Here is an 18,408-nt window from a genome sequence, read left to right as displayed (position 1 = left end):
ATCCTTAAGAGTGTTCCAACTCTCTGAAACCATTAGTGTAACACACTGTGGTTTTTATCTGTATCAGCAACTGCTTGCTGTTGGTACAGATTCTCCTGCATTAAAAATCTTACATAACAAATGTAGTCTGTTTAGCAGTTACTCTGCTTAGTAACAATACTATATCATGCCGACATGTCCTATTAGTGTTAAGGAGGTATGGGGTAGAAACTTAACTTGAATGCCTGAATCTGAATTTTATTAATAATGTTTGATGATTTTCACAATATTTAACTGATAGTACCCACTCCCTATCCCAGGATAGAGGAGAGTTGGGTCACAGGCTGTACATAAACTGCTAATTTGTTTGAAGTTTGAATTACTTTTCATGGGAAGGGGGTAGTGATGGGAAATGACCAGATGATCCACTTTTGAGACACACGAGGTATTACTGAAGCATTTGAGAAGCCTCATGGATTACACCATGAATTGCGAGACCTACCAGTCAAGTTTAGATACCCAGGTAATGGTCTTACACAAAGCAACAGAGTGCATGGCAGTTTGTAGTATGTGTCTTTTAAAGCCTGTTCAGTATTTTCCAGCTTGAGGACCACTTATGTTAATAGCTCTCATCTTCTCTGCAGATCAACAACATACTTTGAAAATATTTCAGATAATTGCATAGAAAGGAAATAAGAGATACAGATACACTTTGAAACTAGCAAATTATTTTCCTTGATACAACACTTCTCTTTTCCTCCAATTATATGTATTTATGAACAGTGTTCATGGAATATTATTGCCATAGTACAAAGAATGACTTCTGTGGATTTCTTCTTACACCCTGGAGGAGGGTGGGCTTTCATTTCAGGTATGGCTATAGCATAGCAGCATCAAGCCCATTAAAATAATCTATTTAAAAGTTTTCATCTAAGTTACTTATTTAAAATGTGCATCTCTTAATAATCAGTTGTACAGTATAATTGGAAATCAGAAGTTCTGACAGCCGAAATATTTTAAAACAACACTCTTTTCAAAGGGGAAAGATAGTAATGTCGAATAATTTAAGCTCTTTTGTTCAAACCAGTCATTGATCTGGTCAGACCAGCAGCTAATGAGTCTCTGGCACTAGTATTATAGCTTAGCAGATGGTTCTGAACTAATACTCTGGGGTGGTGCTAAGAGAGAAAATGGGGTTCTGTTTCTGGATATGTTGAATAGCTTTCTTAGAACAATTTTACTTTGATTAAAATTAATGGTTTTAAAGCTAAATGTCTAAAAGGAGTAAACAGCTCTGCTGCTTGTTCTGCTTGTTTTTGGAAAATAGTATTAACCACCTAAGGTGATCTGGGGGATCGGAGTGAAGGTTTTACCCTACTTTAGTTTCATTGATGCACATTGTGGAAGATGTAGAGAACATCTTGACATGGAAAAGAATGAATAAGTTAACGTTCATTGTACAGTGCTTTCCTAAATTTCTTTGGTTATCAAGTTCTTATATTCTGGAGAAGAAAAATGTCTTAAATAATAAATTGATGACTTGGTAGATCTTAAAACTACTAAGGGAAACACAGAATATAGTTAGCCATCTGTGCTCATGGTTTGTTAGATTTAAAATCTAAGTTAACCTTAATGGTGCTGTACACCATCCAAAGACCTGTACACCATGTACAGCCCTTATGTCATCCTGCCTTCTTAGAGCTTGCTTGCTTTATTTTGCTTTTGTATATTTAATAAAAACTGTCTCAAATGTTTCCTTGTGTAGTTTGTGGATAACAGTTGAGTTTGTGTTGATTCTATTTCAGCAACTAACTGGCTTGTGTATGACCAGGATTCTAGCTGGTCTCTCTGTCTCCCCTCCCCCATTGTTTTGAGGGCTGTCCTGCAGATTAACCAGAGAAAATGCTTTTCCAAGAATGTTGGAATTACATGTTATTAAACTTAATTGGATAATTATATTTGAGTAGTGACATCCCATGTTTCTTTGTTATGGAATAATTGATGTTTTTCCTTATACCTAGTATTAAAATAGTTCAGTCAAGCATTTTAAACGCGGAACGCTTAACAAGCACTTGCAGTGGAAATTGAGATGCGTGCACTTTGAAAATTCAGTTGATTATTAAAGGATTTGATTAGTCCATGCCAATACTTATCTTCCATTTTCTTAAGTATTCATGAGTAAGCTATATGTTTATATTGGGAGAAAGCTAATATAAGATTTGGTAATGTCAATTTCAATGACTGTTTAAAGTTTAATTGAATATTGTGATTTTTAAACTGTATTTGGTTATAATACCAAAATCATGAGGAAGGTCAGTCTATTATTGCAGCCTGTACTTTAAAAAAAATAAATAACTTTCTAGCTATAACTTTTGGCATTTTATTACCTTGGGTAAGAAATCCCTAGGGATATGCAATTCTCCCACCTTCCTTAATAGTCTTATAAAACCTTAAGTTCTAGAAGCACTGTGTATATAAAAGTATTAAAACATTGATTTTATATTATGGTACATGCTGGCTCTCTGGTCTGAAGTTCCCAAACAGCACCAGTAATCGTTTTATTCTCTAATGAAATCAAAGGAGTCGATCAGAGCAAGAAGAATGACAGAGTAAGACTTTGGGTAATTATATGATTATTTAAAATTAAGGGTTGATGTAGTGAAATTTGCTTTGTCTTGTGTGGAAGTGCCTCTGACTGTTGGTCACGTTTGTGACTACCAGTAGCCGAGAGCCATGGCACTCCGCAGCAGTGAAACCACTGAGGTCTCTCAACTTTGACTCACTGTATGATCCTTGTCTACAAATGACTACTTTTGGTAGCTCAACATGGAATTTAAAGACAAAAAGACATGTTCAGTAGCATAGAGTGAAGTGAAGGAGTGAGAGAACTGGAGACTTAACCTGTAGATAAGTGCTTTTATAAAATAAATGTGGAGGAGGGATTAAATTCATTCTGTGTAGTTCCTAGGGTGGAAAAATGAGTGCTGTAAAAACAGAGCAGCTGTCTGAACCAATTGGAAGATTCCAGCAAATGCTGGATAAACACCTGTTGGGATGATCTGGTATTGGGAGGGAGGTGACGAGGTGATTCATAGGATGCCTCACAATTCTGTATGTCTATGAAGTAAAGAAAACAGTGGGAGACATTTTCAGAGGAATAGAGGGTAAGAGTTATTTAAATAATTTTAGCATGGCTACTCATACCAATTTTCATATGTATTACTATGTCATATGCTACCCAGTAGTTACCGATAATATGAGGTAAGAGTGTGGTAAAAAATAAAAATATATTTTTCCATATGCTTTTTTCAGCATTGCCTCCAGGTAAAATACATCAGAGCAGCTAGTGCATTTTTAAAAGGAATATTGTATACCAGTTTTTCTGTCTCCTATAGGAGATGAAAGAGACACAATGAAATTTGTCAATAAAAGCTTTAAGAATATCTGCACATATACATCTACATTCATTACATTCCGTTTGATAACAACAGTAGTTTCATTCAATACGAATGTCAGAGGACTCAGATTGCTGCCATGGTCGTATATATGTGCTATCTGAAATTCTTCTATCTAGATACAGATCTTGATAGTGAATCTCTTGATGATAGGTGTGCAGCTAGTTTGTCCCGGAACTCGTGAAGATAATTATATTGCTGAAAAAAGTAAAGATATATTGAAGTACATTGTAGAAACCTGATTACCAGAGTAGTCATACTAGTCGGAATCGGGAATCAAAAAAATATTTGATAAAAACAGTTCTACATCCTTTTGTGTAAGGAGGTATTTCTATCTTGAGGAAGTTTTCTCTTTCAATAAAGCTACATATAGTGTGAAAAAGTTGTTTTAAAAATCTCTGTAAATTAGGAGGTAGCATGAAATAACGGCAGTGTTTTATAAATCTTTAAAATCCTTTCTCCCTTTACTGGCAGGAGGAAGTAAGATTAAAAACACACGAAGATATTCTTTTTGCTAATGCATTTTCCCCTGGGGAGTAAGTACAGGGGAGAGGGTGCTTTCTGCAGCAGTTAACAGCAGTGTATTCAAGAAAATCTATTTCTTAATTTACAGAGCCTTAGTTTTCTGCTTTTGGTGATGATAAAATCCATCTGAAACAATTTTCATAGTAGATAATATTAAAATAAAATCACTGATCTTAACAGATAAGCAAAATAAAATCTTTAAATAATTCATTTGGAGTTTTAATAGCTGCCCAGAGGATATTCTCACTCTGCCAGTAATCCCATTTTGTATTACTGTTCAGAAATTGAAATTGCATACTGCTAACTTACATCAGCACAGAGATGGAAAAAGCACGTTTGCCCCAGAATGCTGAGGTGATAAACTGACAGCCCCTATTAATGTGGGCTTAATTCTCTCTATGATTAAAGATGTAAAACATGCATATACATATGTTTGACCATGTATTTTGTTTTGTGTCAAAGAGACACTTGGGAACATGTTGAATATGAAGCATCATTTGTTAAAAACAGATAATAAAGGGAGCTGCTTCTCTGTTTTCAGAACCTGCTCCTCAGACTTCATCCTAAAGTTGAGACTGGGTAATTGGGAAAGGAAGACAAGTTAGCTTTACAGATCTACAAATCAATAATATCCTTGGGGCTTTGCCACTGCAGTGTTTTGGTGTTAAATAGAAAGTTAATGTGAAAGATGTCACTTAGGTTATCCACAGCAAAGGGTAATTAGCATGGTTTTACATTTTTTTCTATTATAGTCATTCGTCTATCTTTGTTAAATGTTTTGGTGATACAGTAATAGGATCTTCATGAGATCTTTTTGGTCAAAAATATACCCAGGAAACTACCAGGTTTATAGTAACTGCCTCATTTTTCCAGGTGAGAGGATCCATTCCCAGAACAGAATGGGCAAAAACTGAACAGCAGTGGATCTTGAAAGAGTAAACTGGAAAGTTCAAATTTTTCATTATTTTGTTTGAAAAACTGAACTTTTTCAGACGTCCAGGTTATATTTAAATGTAAATTTTTAAAAAGTCAAAATATAAACAGGTGATACATGAATAATAGAATGCTTTGGATTTTCATTACCCTTTTGATGAGATGTTACACTGTGACGGTCTGCCCCTGACCACAGCCTCACGAGAACGGTCACCCTCCTTACCTTTATGGTCTGTATTGCTCCAGACCCTCTCAGGTCCCTCAGGCTGTCGATGGCTTGCTGCGGTGATACTGTGTCAGACAGGTATAGGAGGAGACAAGCGGCTACTAAATAGAACACGAGACAAAAATTGTATACTACGTGTAATATATATTCTTATAGTATATTATAAATTAATGATATTCTTATACTTAATTCAGACTTCTGTTTGTGCAGAAGACTGTGTTTTTGACAAATTATGATTTTAAATGACTGGTTGAATTAAAAAATTTTTTTTGGCTCTGACACGCACTTTAATAAGCCCCACCCTCTCTGGCCAGGCCCACTTGAATTAAATTTAAAATTTAACACTGGCTTCATTCTTTTTTTAAACAGCTTTAAACAGCTTTATTGAGTTATTATAATTATAATTCACATCCCATACAATTCATTCATTTAAAGTGCACAATTTAGTGGATTTTAGTGTATTCGCAGTTAAATGCAGCCACCACCACAGTCAGTTTTAGAACATTTTCATCACCTCAGAAAGAAACCCTGTATACTTTTGTTATCATCCCTCAATCACCCATCACCCCTCCCCTAAGCAACCACTAATTTACTTTGTCTTTATGGATTTGCCTGTTCTAGACATTTCATATATATGGAATCATACGTGGTCTTTTGCGACTAGCTTCTTTCACTTAGCATAATGTGTTCAAGATTCGTACATATTGTGGCACATATCAGTACTTCATTCCTTTTTATGGGTGAATAATATTCCATTGTATGGCTATACATTTTGTTTATCCATTTGTCAGCTGATGGACATTTAGGTTGTTTCCATTTTTTGCCTATTATGAATAATGTGGCTATAAGTGTTAGTGCACAGGTTTTGTCTGGACCTGTTTTCATTTCTTTGGGGTATATGCCTAGGAGTGAAATTGCTGGGTCATATGGTCACTCTGTGTGTCACTGTTTGAGGAAGTAATGCCTGGCTGTTTTCCAAAGCAGCTGCACCTTTTTCACTCCCACCAGCAGTGTATTTAGGTTCCAGTTTCTCTACATCCTCTCCAAAGCTTGTTCTCCATTTTTTGGATAACAGCCATCCTAATGGGTGTTAGGTGGTATCTCACTGTGGTTTTGATTTGCATTTCTCTGAGGACTAAGATGTTGAGCATTTTTCCATGCGCTTATTGGTCATTTGTATATTTTGTTTGGAGAAATGTCTATTCATATCCTTTGCCCATTTTTAAATTTTTTAATTGTCTTTTTACTATTGAGTTGTAAGAGTTCTTTATATAGTCTGGGTAAGTCCTTTATCAGATACATGGTTTTGCAAATTTTTTTTTCCCATTCTGTGGGTTGTCTTTTCATTTTGATAATGTCTTTGAAACACAAAACTTTGTAATTTTGATACTGTCCAACACTAAAAGGAATAACTGTTACTCCCACTGTGGTATTTCATTAGCTGTTTCCCCCCCAATACATTTTTTAAAAGTTTAAAGTTAACATATATAACTGTTTTTATGCTTATATTACCCATGGATATTATTTAAAAGTTACTGTCAATATCTTAACACCTGCAAAGGGAGAACATTAGAAAACAAAAAAAACACAAGAATGCAGGTGCTAAGACCTGTAAATTATGTTTTGTAGAATCCTCCCAAACAATGCTGAAAATACCTCTCCCACCCAGGCTTTCTAGGGAACACCAAATTTAGGGCCTTAAATAATCCTTTGGGTCTTAGCAGATATATATTATGTTTCGTCTCATTTTCATACAAAGTGAGCATATGGCCCAGAAACACGAGTTTTCATACTTCGAGGTAAAAAACAACAACTGAATAATAGAAATATATTTCTTACCAAGACAGGATCTCCCAAGTCCTCCATAACAGCTGAAAGGGAAGTACAGTTTTGAAGTTTGTACATTTTCATTCCATCCCAACAATTACAACCAAAGACTTGCTCTTTCTGCCTTCTATTTCTACTCTAATGCCTAGCACAGTGCCTTGTACCCAGAGATTAATAAATATTTTTGAATAAATCAATCAAGAGCAAAGTGTGCTTATTTGTTTGTTGGGAGGTATTCTGTACACCTATAAGGGACAAAGAAGGCAGGGCCTTTTTATTGACCTCTTTAAACATCTGAGGAGTGGAACATGTTACTAAACTGATAGAAATCAGACTGCTTTTACCAACTGCCACTTAATTTTTCTCTAAACAAAACCTTAGTGGTTATGGGACAGGTCCGTATGATAATTCTTCATTCATCTAGAAAGAGTAAAGAGGCAGTGTATCCTAGAGGTTTAAAGCCTGGGCTCTGGAGCCCCACCGCCTGGGGTTGAATCCTGAATCTGTCACTTATTAGATGTGTGAACCTAAGTTATTTAACCTCTCTGGGCCTCAGCCTTTTCACCTATAAGATGGGGCCAGCAACAGTACCTATGTCACAGTGAGGACTGAGTGAGATAACATTTGTAAAGCTCACAACAGAGCTTGGCACAGAGTAAGAGGTAAATGAACGTTAGCTGCTATTACGTAGCATTGTGAAGAAATGAGCAGTTCTGTATAACTGGATTTTCTAGAAAAACAAGGACTGATTCTTAAGCAATAAAACCATTCACTTTAATCAGTTTCAAAGATCCTAAAAAGTGCATTCCATACTTCCTAACTTTCTCAGAGGGTGTACGATCCTAATTCAGTGCTGACAACCCATCATGAGCATCAGTTACTATGGTGTATTTGTAGATGGAGCTGTAGATACATGTCTTGTGATAGGATGTGAACAGGACCAAACAGGTACTGACCCCTGTATAACTGATGAACTTGCTTTCTACAAAGTGTCCCAGCTGTAGGCCTGTTTCAGAGACGAGGCTCTACTGTATAAAGGTAGAACATTTTAGTGGCTTTCTGCAAGATTAAGATGTACCACTTTTGGGACCTCCCTGGTGGTGCAGTGGTTGAGAATCCGCCTGCCAATGCAGGGGACACAGGTTCGAGCCCTGGCCCGGGAAGATCCCACATGGCGCGGAGCAACTAAGCCCGTGCAGCACAACTACTGAGCCTGCGCTCTAGAGCCCACGGGCCACAACTACTGAAGCCCGCGCGCTTAGAGCCCGTGCTCCGCAACAAGAGAAGCCACCGCAATGAGAAGCCCACGCACCGCAACGAAGAGTAGCCCCCGCTCACCAAAACTAGAGAAAGCCCGCGCGCAGCAACGAAGACCCAACGCAGCCAAAAAAAAAAAAAAAAAAGATTACTTTATATCTTGCTAGCTTTATCTTTACTCCCGTTTGATTGATTCCTACTCATCCTTCAAAACCTAGCTCAAATTTCAACTTCTGAAATGCCTCTGTGCCCCCATAGAAACCACTGCCATTCTGTGTACTGCCTCATATACACCTGTTGTATTATTACACTTACATGAGAGTGTCGTTGGCTGTGGGTTCCTTGAGGGTGGGGACTGTGTCTAGAGTGTGTGTTTTATATTCACAATGTTTCATACACAGTAGGTGCTATGGGTTGAACTGTGTCCCCCGCAAAAGATATGTTGTACCTAATCGCTGGTACTGTGCATGGGACCTTATTTGAAAATAGGGTCTTTGCAGATATAATCAAGTTAAGATGAGGTCATTAGGGTGGGTCCTAATCCAATACGACTGGTGTCCTTATAATAGGAAACACCATATGAAAACACAGACACACAGGGAGATTCATGTGATGATAGAGGCAGAGGGGAGTGATGCAGCGATGAGCCAAAGAATGCCAAGGATTGCCGGCCACCACCAGAAGCTAGGAAGAAGTGACGAAGGACTCTATCCACGGTTTCTGACTGAAGATAGCCCTGCTGACACCTTGATTTTGGACTTCTAGCCACTAGAACTGGGTGGGAATAAACTTCTGTTTTAAGCGACCCGGTCTGTGGTCCTTTGTTACAACAGCCGCAGGAAATGATGTAACAAAATAGGCGAGCAGTGTTCACTGACTTTATAAAGGAACAAAAATGTCCAGGGAGGACAGACAACAGAACAGGGAAAAAAATGTACCAGACCCTGTTTCTGAGGGATAAACTCTAGAGCTGTTTAGCAGTGTGGGCACCCAAAGATAGTAGAAAGGATAGAAAATCATCTTTGTCCAAACAAACATTAGTCACTGTAGGGACACCTTTGAAAGCTCTAGGACAATGAAAATTTCCAGTCATCAGATGCTTTATTTTATGGGAGCCTGAAGCATTTGACATATGCAAGATTGCCCACCCACCTTTCCATCCTGTTTGTATCCAAACACCAGAGCATTTGGTTTGCTAGAACTTGCTAGAGTAGATTTTGTTAAGCTTTTCTAAACTGAGCTAGTTTGATCTCTGGTAATCTTTCAGTAGAGGCTGCTTTCAAAGACTCGTTTGAAAAAAAAAATCTCAGAATTGGTTTGAAAATGGGTTCAAAACCTGTAAAGTATTTTTCACTGGCTCCATCTAACCACCTAATGCTGTTTTACTTGGAGTTATAAGAAAATGTAGCACAGGCAACTATTTACTCTAAAATTTTGCTTCTCCAATTAGTACTAGATGAGAGATGATGTGTTTCTATAAAGTTTGGAAACCGTAGGATGTAGGATGGCTTCTAGTTCTTTTTCTCCTACTTTGCAGGTGATAGTTCTCTATATCAGAGTTTAGTTTGGTCACAAACAGATATGTGTCCCCTTGTACTGGTTGGTTTGCTTTCAGAACGTAAGCTACTGGCATGAAGCCCTGGGGCTCTTGGTCTAAGGAGAGAGAAGCTGGCTGGGCTTGCCCTTCTCCTAGGTGCCTGAGACTACTGAGTTATTTGGTATAGTCTGTATACTTTCTAGCTCAAAGCAATGACCTTAGAGCTTTTGAGGTATTACACTACTTAATGCTCTATCTTGCTCCAGAAAGGATTAAGAAGATTAGGATGCAAAAAAACAAAGAAACATCCCCAAAACCGAAAAAACAAAAAAACCCCAATAAGCACAAAGACCTATGTTTAGTAAATGATGAGTTCTCTTTGCTCTTCACAAATACCTCCTCACATATTAGAATAAGTCTATAGTTTTCTCCTTGTGGCTGGCTCCCCTCTGCTCTGTGGGTCTCACTTCTGGTATAACTAATGTTCCTTTCCATGGCACCACTTAGAGTCTTTCCAATGCTACTGTCTACTGCTGATTGTCACTTTCTTCTTCCTTTCTCCAAGCTACTTTTTTCTTTTCTTCTCATTTTTTCCCCTTAATCCATTTTCTTTTGTTTTAAACTTTCATACCAGCAGCTTATTTACAGCCACTGACAAACAATGAGAGTCCCTCTTTCATTCAGGTAGCAAATTCATATCATCAAATACAATTTTCAAGTCCTGTTTTTAGGATTGCTCATTGCTTAGGGATAATTCCTTTGCTGATTTTTTAAAAATGGACTTTCTTGCTGTTGGAAGAAACTAAACAACTGAAAGGCCGACCAGTAGGTATGGTGTTACATAACAGGAATGAGGCCCTCACCTTTTTGGGAAGGAGAGGGTCCCAAAATCATGAGTAAAGGTCTAAGACAAAAGGAAAGAAAGCAAAAAAAAAAAAAAGCCTGTTACCCTATCCTAAAAATTTCCTAATCTACTCATTTATTGTCCTTACTCTTCAAAAGTAATAATGGCAAATATCTGAGTGCTTGCTCTGTGCCAGGCATGGTGCTAGTACTTTTCATGTATTATCTCCTTTTGATCCTTGCAACAAACTATAAGGTAGGTAATAACTGCATAAGGATGCAATAATTTGAGAAATCATTTTGACTGGGACATTTTTCATGTAATATATGGAGAAAAGGAAAACATACTGCATTAAGGTTTTTCGGTTATTTTTAAGGCAGATCTCAAGCTCCTCCATTATGTCACAGCAGCTGGCTATGTCAGGAGTCCCTCCATCTGGAATCGGATGATGGTGAGTGATAATTCCATACTGATGGTAGAGGCCCACAAGGTTTGGAACTCTATATTTTGACAGTTCCCCTCTGGTGCAGAAAACAAATATGTCTTGTATACCATAGCTCTTTAGTTCTTCTGCCAACAGACCAAGAAACACAAGGACACACATGGACAAAACATTACAAATTTAAATACAGTCGGGAGGGAAAATATGGAGTTAAGTTCCTTAAGCCAAACAAACTAAGTAAATAACAAACGATAACCTTTGAAGTGCTCATTGATAATCTAAAACAATACTGATCTGTCTTCAAACTAGGGTAAAAACCAAGTCACTAAGCACAAAATAGTAATTAGAAACATCTGAACCAAAAGGTTATTAAAATGAAACCTGACTTTATAAGTCAAAATGTTTTTTTACTGGATTGTAAGACATCCATTATATCGCTGTTTTGAAAAAAAATTTTTTTACAATAAATACTGCTTTAAAATAAATTGTAAAACACCTAATATTTCAAAATAAGAAGGAGTGATAGCACATTTTTTCCCATTTTCTTCTCACCAAATCAATGGTGTTTGCTGTGTACAAGTCTCTGTTATTTTGTTTTACCCTAAGCACTGTATATAAAATCTCCAGCATAGCCATGGTGCCAGAGCTCTTGTATTCTCACCTATATTTGCACTGTACCACACCATCATGTATTTAATTTTAGGGACTAGGTTTCTAGGAAATTAAGCATTAGCTGTATGAAAATTATGTGACTTAGCGAATTTCAGTATAATGATATGAACCAAGCGAGAGTACTGCAGGCCATTCTGTTCACTGGAGCTTCCTTAGGGCAATATTCACTACAGAGCATTTGGTTCATAATGAATAATTCTGACTCATCTGGTTCCCCTTTTTCTCTCCCCACCCACTAAATCCTAGGACATTTAGCTATTTAAGTACAAAGTACTTTTTATCATGAAACTCTAAACCTGTACATGAAATATGGCTACCCCAAATTGAGATGTATTGTAAATGTAAAATACGTATCTGATTTCAAAGACCAAGTACCAAAAAACTCCTATCTCAATAATTTGTTTTATACTTAAAACCCATTGAAACGATACTATTTAGCCTATATGAGGTTAACTCAAGTATATTACTAAAATTAATTTTACCCGTTTTTACTTTTTTAATGTGGCCCCTAGAAAACGTCAAAAGTACATATATGGCCTCTATTTGTGGCTCCCAATATGTTTCTGTTGGACAGTGCTCCTCTAGATAATACTATTAAGCTTTTGTACTTGTAAAAGGGTTTAACTTGTAGTTGACATCCGTAACCATTTTTAAGAGAGTAGGTAAATTTCCTATTTGCCTCTTGCACGCATTGAATAATTTCTATTATACAGTAGATTTCAACTTTCCCAGAAAGGACTCTGAGGACGGACACAGGAAGTGCTGCCAGGAGAGTCTAGGTCTCCCCCTTCAGACACTGTCATCTGTTTTGTATATTGGATTCCATTTAAGATTTCATTGGAAGAAAAAAAGGTTTGGTAAAAAATTGGAAACTCCTTTTACAGAAGAGACTAAATGAATAGGGCTTTCCAAAATGTGCAAGATTGGTTCTTGAACCAATGATTTAAATGATATTTTGCTTATAACTGAATGTTCTCCAAATGGAAATTTCCTACCATGGTGGGTATCTCTAGAGCAGAAAATCTTTACAAATACTGCAAGGGTCAACTAATCTATTAGTCTTTTCTGGTAGGTAAATTAAAGAAAGTATATTAGCAAATTGATATTCTAGGATAACTAGGACAGAATTTTAGGTTTATAAAATCTATAGTGGTCAGAATCAAACAACATATACATTTTTGTATTGGTTTATTATAAGGACATTGGTAGGACTATCAGACTTGAGATATTCCAGGCCAGCCAGAATAAAATACTTTGGAAGTCTAAATTTGTTAGTATCGTACAATATATAAATTCCAAATTGGGACAGATTATCGGGATATTTGTAGGATTATTAGACTTGAGGCTAAGAGCATCCTTGGGCATGTAGAGATCAGACCCTATTCCATCTTTTCCACCTAGACACTGGTTCTGTAAATTTTCTATGTGGGATGGACAATTTCAATACTACCTCTGGGTTCCCAGCTCAGGCTTAATTTCCAGTATCACAGTCAAGTCTGCAAAGAACAGTATGTTCAAAGATCTGGGCAGTGCAATGTCAGCTTTCTATTTACATACTTTTCCCCCTCCAACTTATACATTATAACTCAAATGCAGTTTTTATGTAGAGAACTACAAAAACCAGTGAAAAGCAACACTATGTTTAGTAAATGGTGAGTCTTTTTTGCCCTTCACAAATACCTCTTCACATATTAGAATAAGTCTATAGCTTGAAACTTTATGAAATACCAAAAATTTTTTTGGGAAAATTCAGAAGAGACTACAGTTTGTTCTTTTTGACAAAGATTTTTAGTATTATTTTTTAAGAACCTATTAAGATGGTTCTGTCATATTACACCTACCTGTATCTTTTTGGATATTTCTTCTAACACCTTTAAATTTACAACCTGTAAGTAGTAACAAGGCAAGTGCAAGAGTCAGTTTCTGGTCATAAATAACAAGTATATTAAACACATATATAGCTACTGTAGAAAGTCATTACACATGATCATTTATATGCTTCAATTCCATTCTGAATGGGAATTTAAATTTCTTATATTCTTAGGAATATAATTCCAGGGATTCATAGATCCCAGCTGAAGGAACTCTTAATCCAAGGATTCTTTATTCTGTGTCCTTTCTGTAACAAGTACCTGGCTGTAGTCCTTAGCCTCACATTGTACCCCTGCGTTACATTTTATAAGATAGGTAAATCAGAAATGTAGAACTGTGAATGTGGATGTGGAAGGGTTGAAGAGTGGGTCTATGTTCCTTTATCTGTAGCCCACCAAGAGGGTTTCCAGAACTGAGTTCCTATGCTGATAGTCTGTGAAATTCTCTTACTGCTCAGTACAGAGAATTATATAAAAAATAATTTCTAATACATCAATAGTGTCACCTACCTGGAAGAGCACATAAACCAAGAAATTGAGAACAGTTCACTCGTGACAGGGGTAGCCTGAAAGGAATAAAACTTTATCAAGTTTAGTTCAATTTAAAGTTATAGATGGACATTTATACAAACGTGTGTGCCTGCCACTAAATGAAGGTGTTTTAAAGTTTTACAGCAGTCACAAAACAAAAATTCATAGTTAAATATCAATGTATTGGTCACAAAAAGGCTTAGAAAGACTAGGAGTTTTAAAATAGGAACTTATCATTTGCTTTGTTGCAATTTAAGTCTTAAAAGTGGCAAGCTAATTTAAACTAACTTAAAGATAGTAATGCCTAGGTTGCTTACAGCTAGTATAAAGTATACTTAAGTTATCCTGTGGTTTGTTACCTGAGATATTTTGTGTTAGTAACCTTAGGAAATAAGCTGGAAAATGACCATCTGACGATTTCATCTCCAGCATTCATTCAAAATTACTATTTTAAGATTTCTTTATAGGACTTCCTTAAACAGATACAATTTCATAGAATAAAAACCACAGGCTACCTATTCTTTGTTGTAATGGATTTTGGTTAAAATGAGATAATTTCAAGAAATCCTATTCCCAGTTTGCAGTGCCTGGGGACAAAGCGGGCAGAGGCTCACCTTGTCTGCAAAACAGAAGATGAATTTAGAGGAAAATATGGGGCATTGTATAAATACCACCTGACTTTGAAAATTAGATGAGTTTTTGAGTTTGAAGGCAGCTTAGAAGGGGAAATGAAAGTTAATTGCTATTTGATGGCAGAACAAAAGAACTATAGGGGCAACACTTTTTTTCTCTTCCTACAGCAGGGTCAGTGCTTAAAGAGAGAGATTATTACACTTAACAGGGATTGTAGAGAATCTGCTGTAACCGTAAGTCACTGCCAAAATTCAGAAGTTGATTTTATATAAAAACATTTGTTTTTGTTATTGTATCTATGGTGATGTGGCTTTTATCTTAAACAGGGTCTGCTGATAGATGCATTATTGTGGCAAGTAGTTCTAGGACTGGAATAAATGATAACATAGGATATCTCATCCTATGTTTGGTACACTATTCTTTTGTCGTAAAAGAATAAGAAGGTTTTGGTACTAAATGGGAGCTCATTCAAATCTTAACTCCTTGTTTCTACTATGGTTTTCTCAATGTATAAGGAAGGAACTCCCACCACTCCCCTTACCCCCCAAAAAAGCTTTATTCTACCATAGATAAGAAAGATAAGAATTCTATAATCAGCAGAAGAGAATCATTTTCAATATGCAGACTAAATTCTACAAAGATTATTATGTACACATCAAATATTTTAGCTCATCATTGATCAGAAAGGTTAACATACCATGATATCTGAATTGGAGTCTGTTCGTCTTCAATAGGCTCTTCGTCTGATGAGTCAAACTCACTTGTTTGCACTGAACTAGGCTTCAAAAGAAATCAGTTATGTTAAATAACTTTAAAGAATATTTACATATAGTTTTAGTATAGCTGATCCTTGCTTAAAGACAAACTGATGCGTATTTGCAATTTACTGAAACCTGGAATATCAGAGAGATCAGCGATATCAATAATAAGCTATTGCTGTTTACTGTCCTATTAATAATTACAGCCCCATGTAGTGGAAAGAGTGTTGGATTGGGAACCAAGAAACCTGTCTTCTGGTCCTGGCTCTGCCACTTACTGTATAAACTTGGACAAGCGATGTCAGTTTCTACTGGATCTCAGTTTTCCAAAACTATAAAGTGAGATTCATTCATTCATTCATTCACAAACATTTCTTGGACACCTTCATTTGCCAAGCTCTGGAGATGCAAAGATCCATAAAATAAACAGCCTGCCTTCAGTATAATTGGAGAGACAATGTGTAAATAGATTCAAAAAAGTTAGAAGTGCTAAAATGGCACTATGCCCTTCAGAGCAGACAAGGGAGTGACTGACTGCTTAGGGAGCTGGAGAAAGCTTCACAGAGGAGAGATCCATTAGTTGGGTTTTGATGGATGAGCAGGAGGTTTTTAAGCAGATAGAGAAGTTAAGGCAATTAAGGCAAAAAGAGAAAGGGCTTTTTGTACAGTATAGTCCCTTGGTGTCCGCGGGGGGTGGGGGGGATTGGTTGGTTCCAGGACCTCTCCCCCCACCGCGGGTTCCAAAATTCCCAGATGCTCAACTCCCTTACATAAAACGGACCAACATGGGACAGTTGGTCCTCTGCATCCACGGACACCGAGAGCTGACTGTATACAGGAACTGTGACATCAGAGCAGAGAAGAGGAAGCTAAAGAAGTAGTTTTCTCTACCCCATTTCTCAATAAATAAGCCCCAAACAGCCTAGCAATTTGGTTGGTGGGTGGGTGGGAGTACAGGTAGAATAACATGTCCCTAACTTTGTGAATCACTGGACTAGAGAGACTGAGATGAACTTTGTGTGCTGATCTAAGGAGCTGAAAATCACGTGGGAAGCATTTCTACATGGAAGATGTGTTATAGGACCAATAAAAAACACACCTTTCTTCTACTTCCTAGTTGGAACCAACTGAGGGATGAGACACTGGAGAGGAAAATGGAGATCAATATATCAGTTTTATTACTGACTGTCAGGTGGAGGATGGAGGATGTGGCTTTAAAGCTGAGGTCAAGTGGGCTTGTCAATTCTTCACTCCAGAATTGGACTTATCCACCCAGGCACAGGCAGTGATGGACAACCTATGGCTCCCCTGTGGCAGACAGCACCCCAGATAGTACTCTCTGCAAAGAGAAGGGAAGGAACACAGCTACTTGTGTTCAGTTCCTCCCAAACTCAGAGACCAGATCACTCACTCTTCCCCTTCTGGGGACAAGTGTAGAAAGAGGCCAGGAGTGAAGGACAGGTGATGTCCCTCCACATGGAAACATGGGGATTAGCAAGTGTAACTGCCTAATGTCTTTTCTAGCTCTGAAGCTATATTCTATTCTATAATGGTCTTATTTGTAACTACCAGATCGCTTTACAGAGCCAATTTAGGCCATGGATTTGAGTTGCTTTGGATCTATCCGTATTATTATTATCAACTCAACTCAAATGGAGCCCCTTCAACAGGTTGTCAGCTCTGTGGTAGGTGATGTGAGTCAGGTGGGGCTTCAGATCCTTAAGCCTGTTTTTTCTTTCTTTAAGGCAGTTTTGATGATTCAAGAGTTTCAGTTTGCGTGGCCCATTCACTCAGGCTCTCCCAGCCAGCTTTACAAATCCTAACAGAGTTGGATGTTTCCGCTTCCCCAAGCCCAGAGATTCTTAACTCCAGGGAAAGGGACGCAGTGCCAGGTGGCCCCGTGGAATGGTGGCCGTGGTGACACACCCACAAGCTGGGGCGGGGGGTGTTAATCATCTTCCAGGAAGTTTTCCCCGTCCGCGGAGAGGACTGCTCCCCAGGGGGCCCAGGGCATCCCAGGATATGCTTTGGGGCTGGGGTATCAGGCTGAATGATGCACGGAGACACTTAAGCTCTCTATGCCTCAGTTCCTTCGTAAAACGGGGCTCAGCCCTCTCTGGCAGGGCTGTCGTGAGGCTTAGGAGACCCTGCATGCGACAGCTCACAGCCCACAACAGGCGCACAGCGAATGTCTGTCTTCCCCTCGCCCGCCTCCGACACTATTCCTTCGCTGCCATCCTTCTTGCAGGTTCCGGGAAGCGCCACCTCCCATTCCCTGGACGGTTACTGCGCGAGTCGTGTCGCGACCAGGCTGGGGCTGTCCCCGGGCTCAATAAATCGCATCGGGGCCGCTCCCATCCCTGCGGCTCGGTTCCTCCAATCCCCGTCCCCACTCACCGGCTTCATAGCTGGCCGCCAGACAACCAGACCGGCCTCCTCCTACCTCGGGCAGCACCAGCGTCTCAACCTCCGCCCCGCGCCCTCTGCCCCTCAGCTCAGCTCATTGGTTCATCCTTCTGTGAGGTGGGGCGAGGCTTCTTCTTGGAACCAATCGGACACTCCCCCTGTTTCTTACTCCGCCCCCGGTGCCCAGGCTCGACCTCTAACCGCTCATTGGTTCCTACGGGGCCTTTGAAACACGCGCCGGAGGAGGACCCTGCTGAGTGTTGATTGGCTGGGAGGGCGCCCTCCTCCCCCCGGTTTGGAGCGGGGTGGGGCGGGGAGAGGGGCGGAGCGATATCTTCTAAAGGCCGCCACAACGCTGTGGGGATGTTGGAAAGCGGTACTTTCTCGAGGCAGGATCCGAAGTGGTACCAGGGTAGGGAATTTTGTTTGTTCTTTTAAATTATTTTTTAAGGGCATGATGGGAAGCATTGACCTGGAGCATCTTGTGAAAACACACCACATCCTGTAGACTT

At 38.6% G+C, this 18,408-nt stretch overlaps 1 protein-coding gene across 2 annotated transcripts; it reads right to left on the bottom strand.

Annotated features, from left to right (window-relative positions):
• Positions 1 to 2,982: 2,982 nt before the first annotated feature.
• On the bottom strand, positions 2,983 to 18,040 carry CDKN3 (cyclin dependent kinase inhibitor 3). 2 transcript variants are annotated; one of them, XM_022570532.3, is made up of 8 exons: positions 17,888 to 18,029; positions 15,430 to 15,512; positions 14,079 to 14,134; positions 13,539 to 13,583; positions 10,931 to 11,153; positions 6,958 to 6,989; positions 5,116 to 5,219; positions 2,983 to 3,632 (listed from the first exon to the last, which is right to left on the bottom strand). In XM_022570532.3, exons 1-8 carry the CDS (start codon positions 17,894 to 17,896, stop codon positions 3,546 to 3,548), a joined length of 639 nt encoding a protein of 212 aa, XP_022426240.1. In that variant the 5' UTR covers positions 17,897 to 18,029; the 3' UTR covers positions 2,983 to 3,545. The 2 variants fall into 2 exon arrangements, with proteins under 2 accessions (XP_022426240.1, XP_089763848.1); XM_089907722.1 differs by lacking the exon at positions 2,983 to 3,632 and having other exon boundaries at positions 3,707 to 5,219; positions 17,888 to 18,040.
• Positions 18,041 to 18,408: the final 368 nt, after the last annotated feature.

The sequence above is a fragment of the Delphinapterus leucas genome, chromosome 2 (genome assembly GCF_059928025.1).
Source record: "Delphinapterus leucas isolate spDelLeu-1000000601 "Yukka" chromosome 2, BTC_Dleu_Yukka2, whole genome shotgun sequence".
Classification (NCBI taxonomy): Eukaryota; Metazoa; Chordata; class Mammalia; order Artiodactyla; family Monodontidae; genus Delphinapterus; species Delphinapterus leucas.
This window is presented reverse-complemented; position numbering and strand designations above follow the sequence as displayed.

Excerpts from the sequence above, each read along its gene's own strand:
- CDKN3 (XM_089907722.1), bottom strand. Across the intron at positions 14,135-15,429 it reads ACTCCAATTCAGATATCATG|GCTACCCCTGTCACGAGTGA; the intron begins GTATGTTAACCT and ends TATTCCTTTCAG. Across the intron at positions 5,220-6,957 it reads ACTTGGGAGATCCTGTCTTG|TAGCCGCTTGTCTCCTCCTA; the intron begins GTAAGAAATATA and ends TGTTCTATTTAG.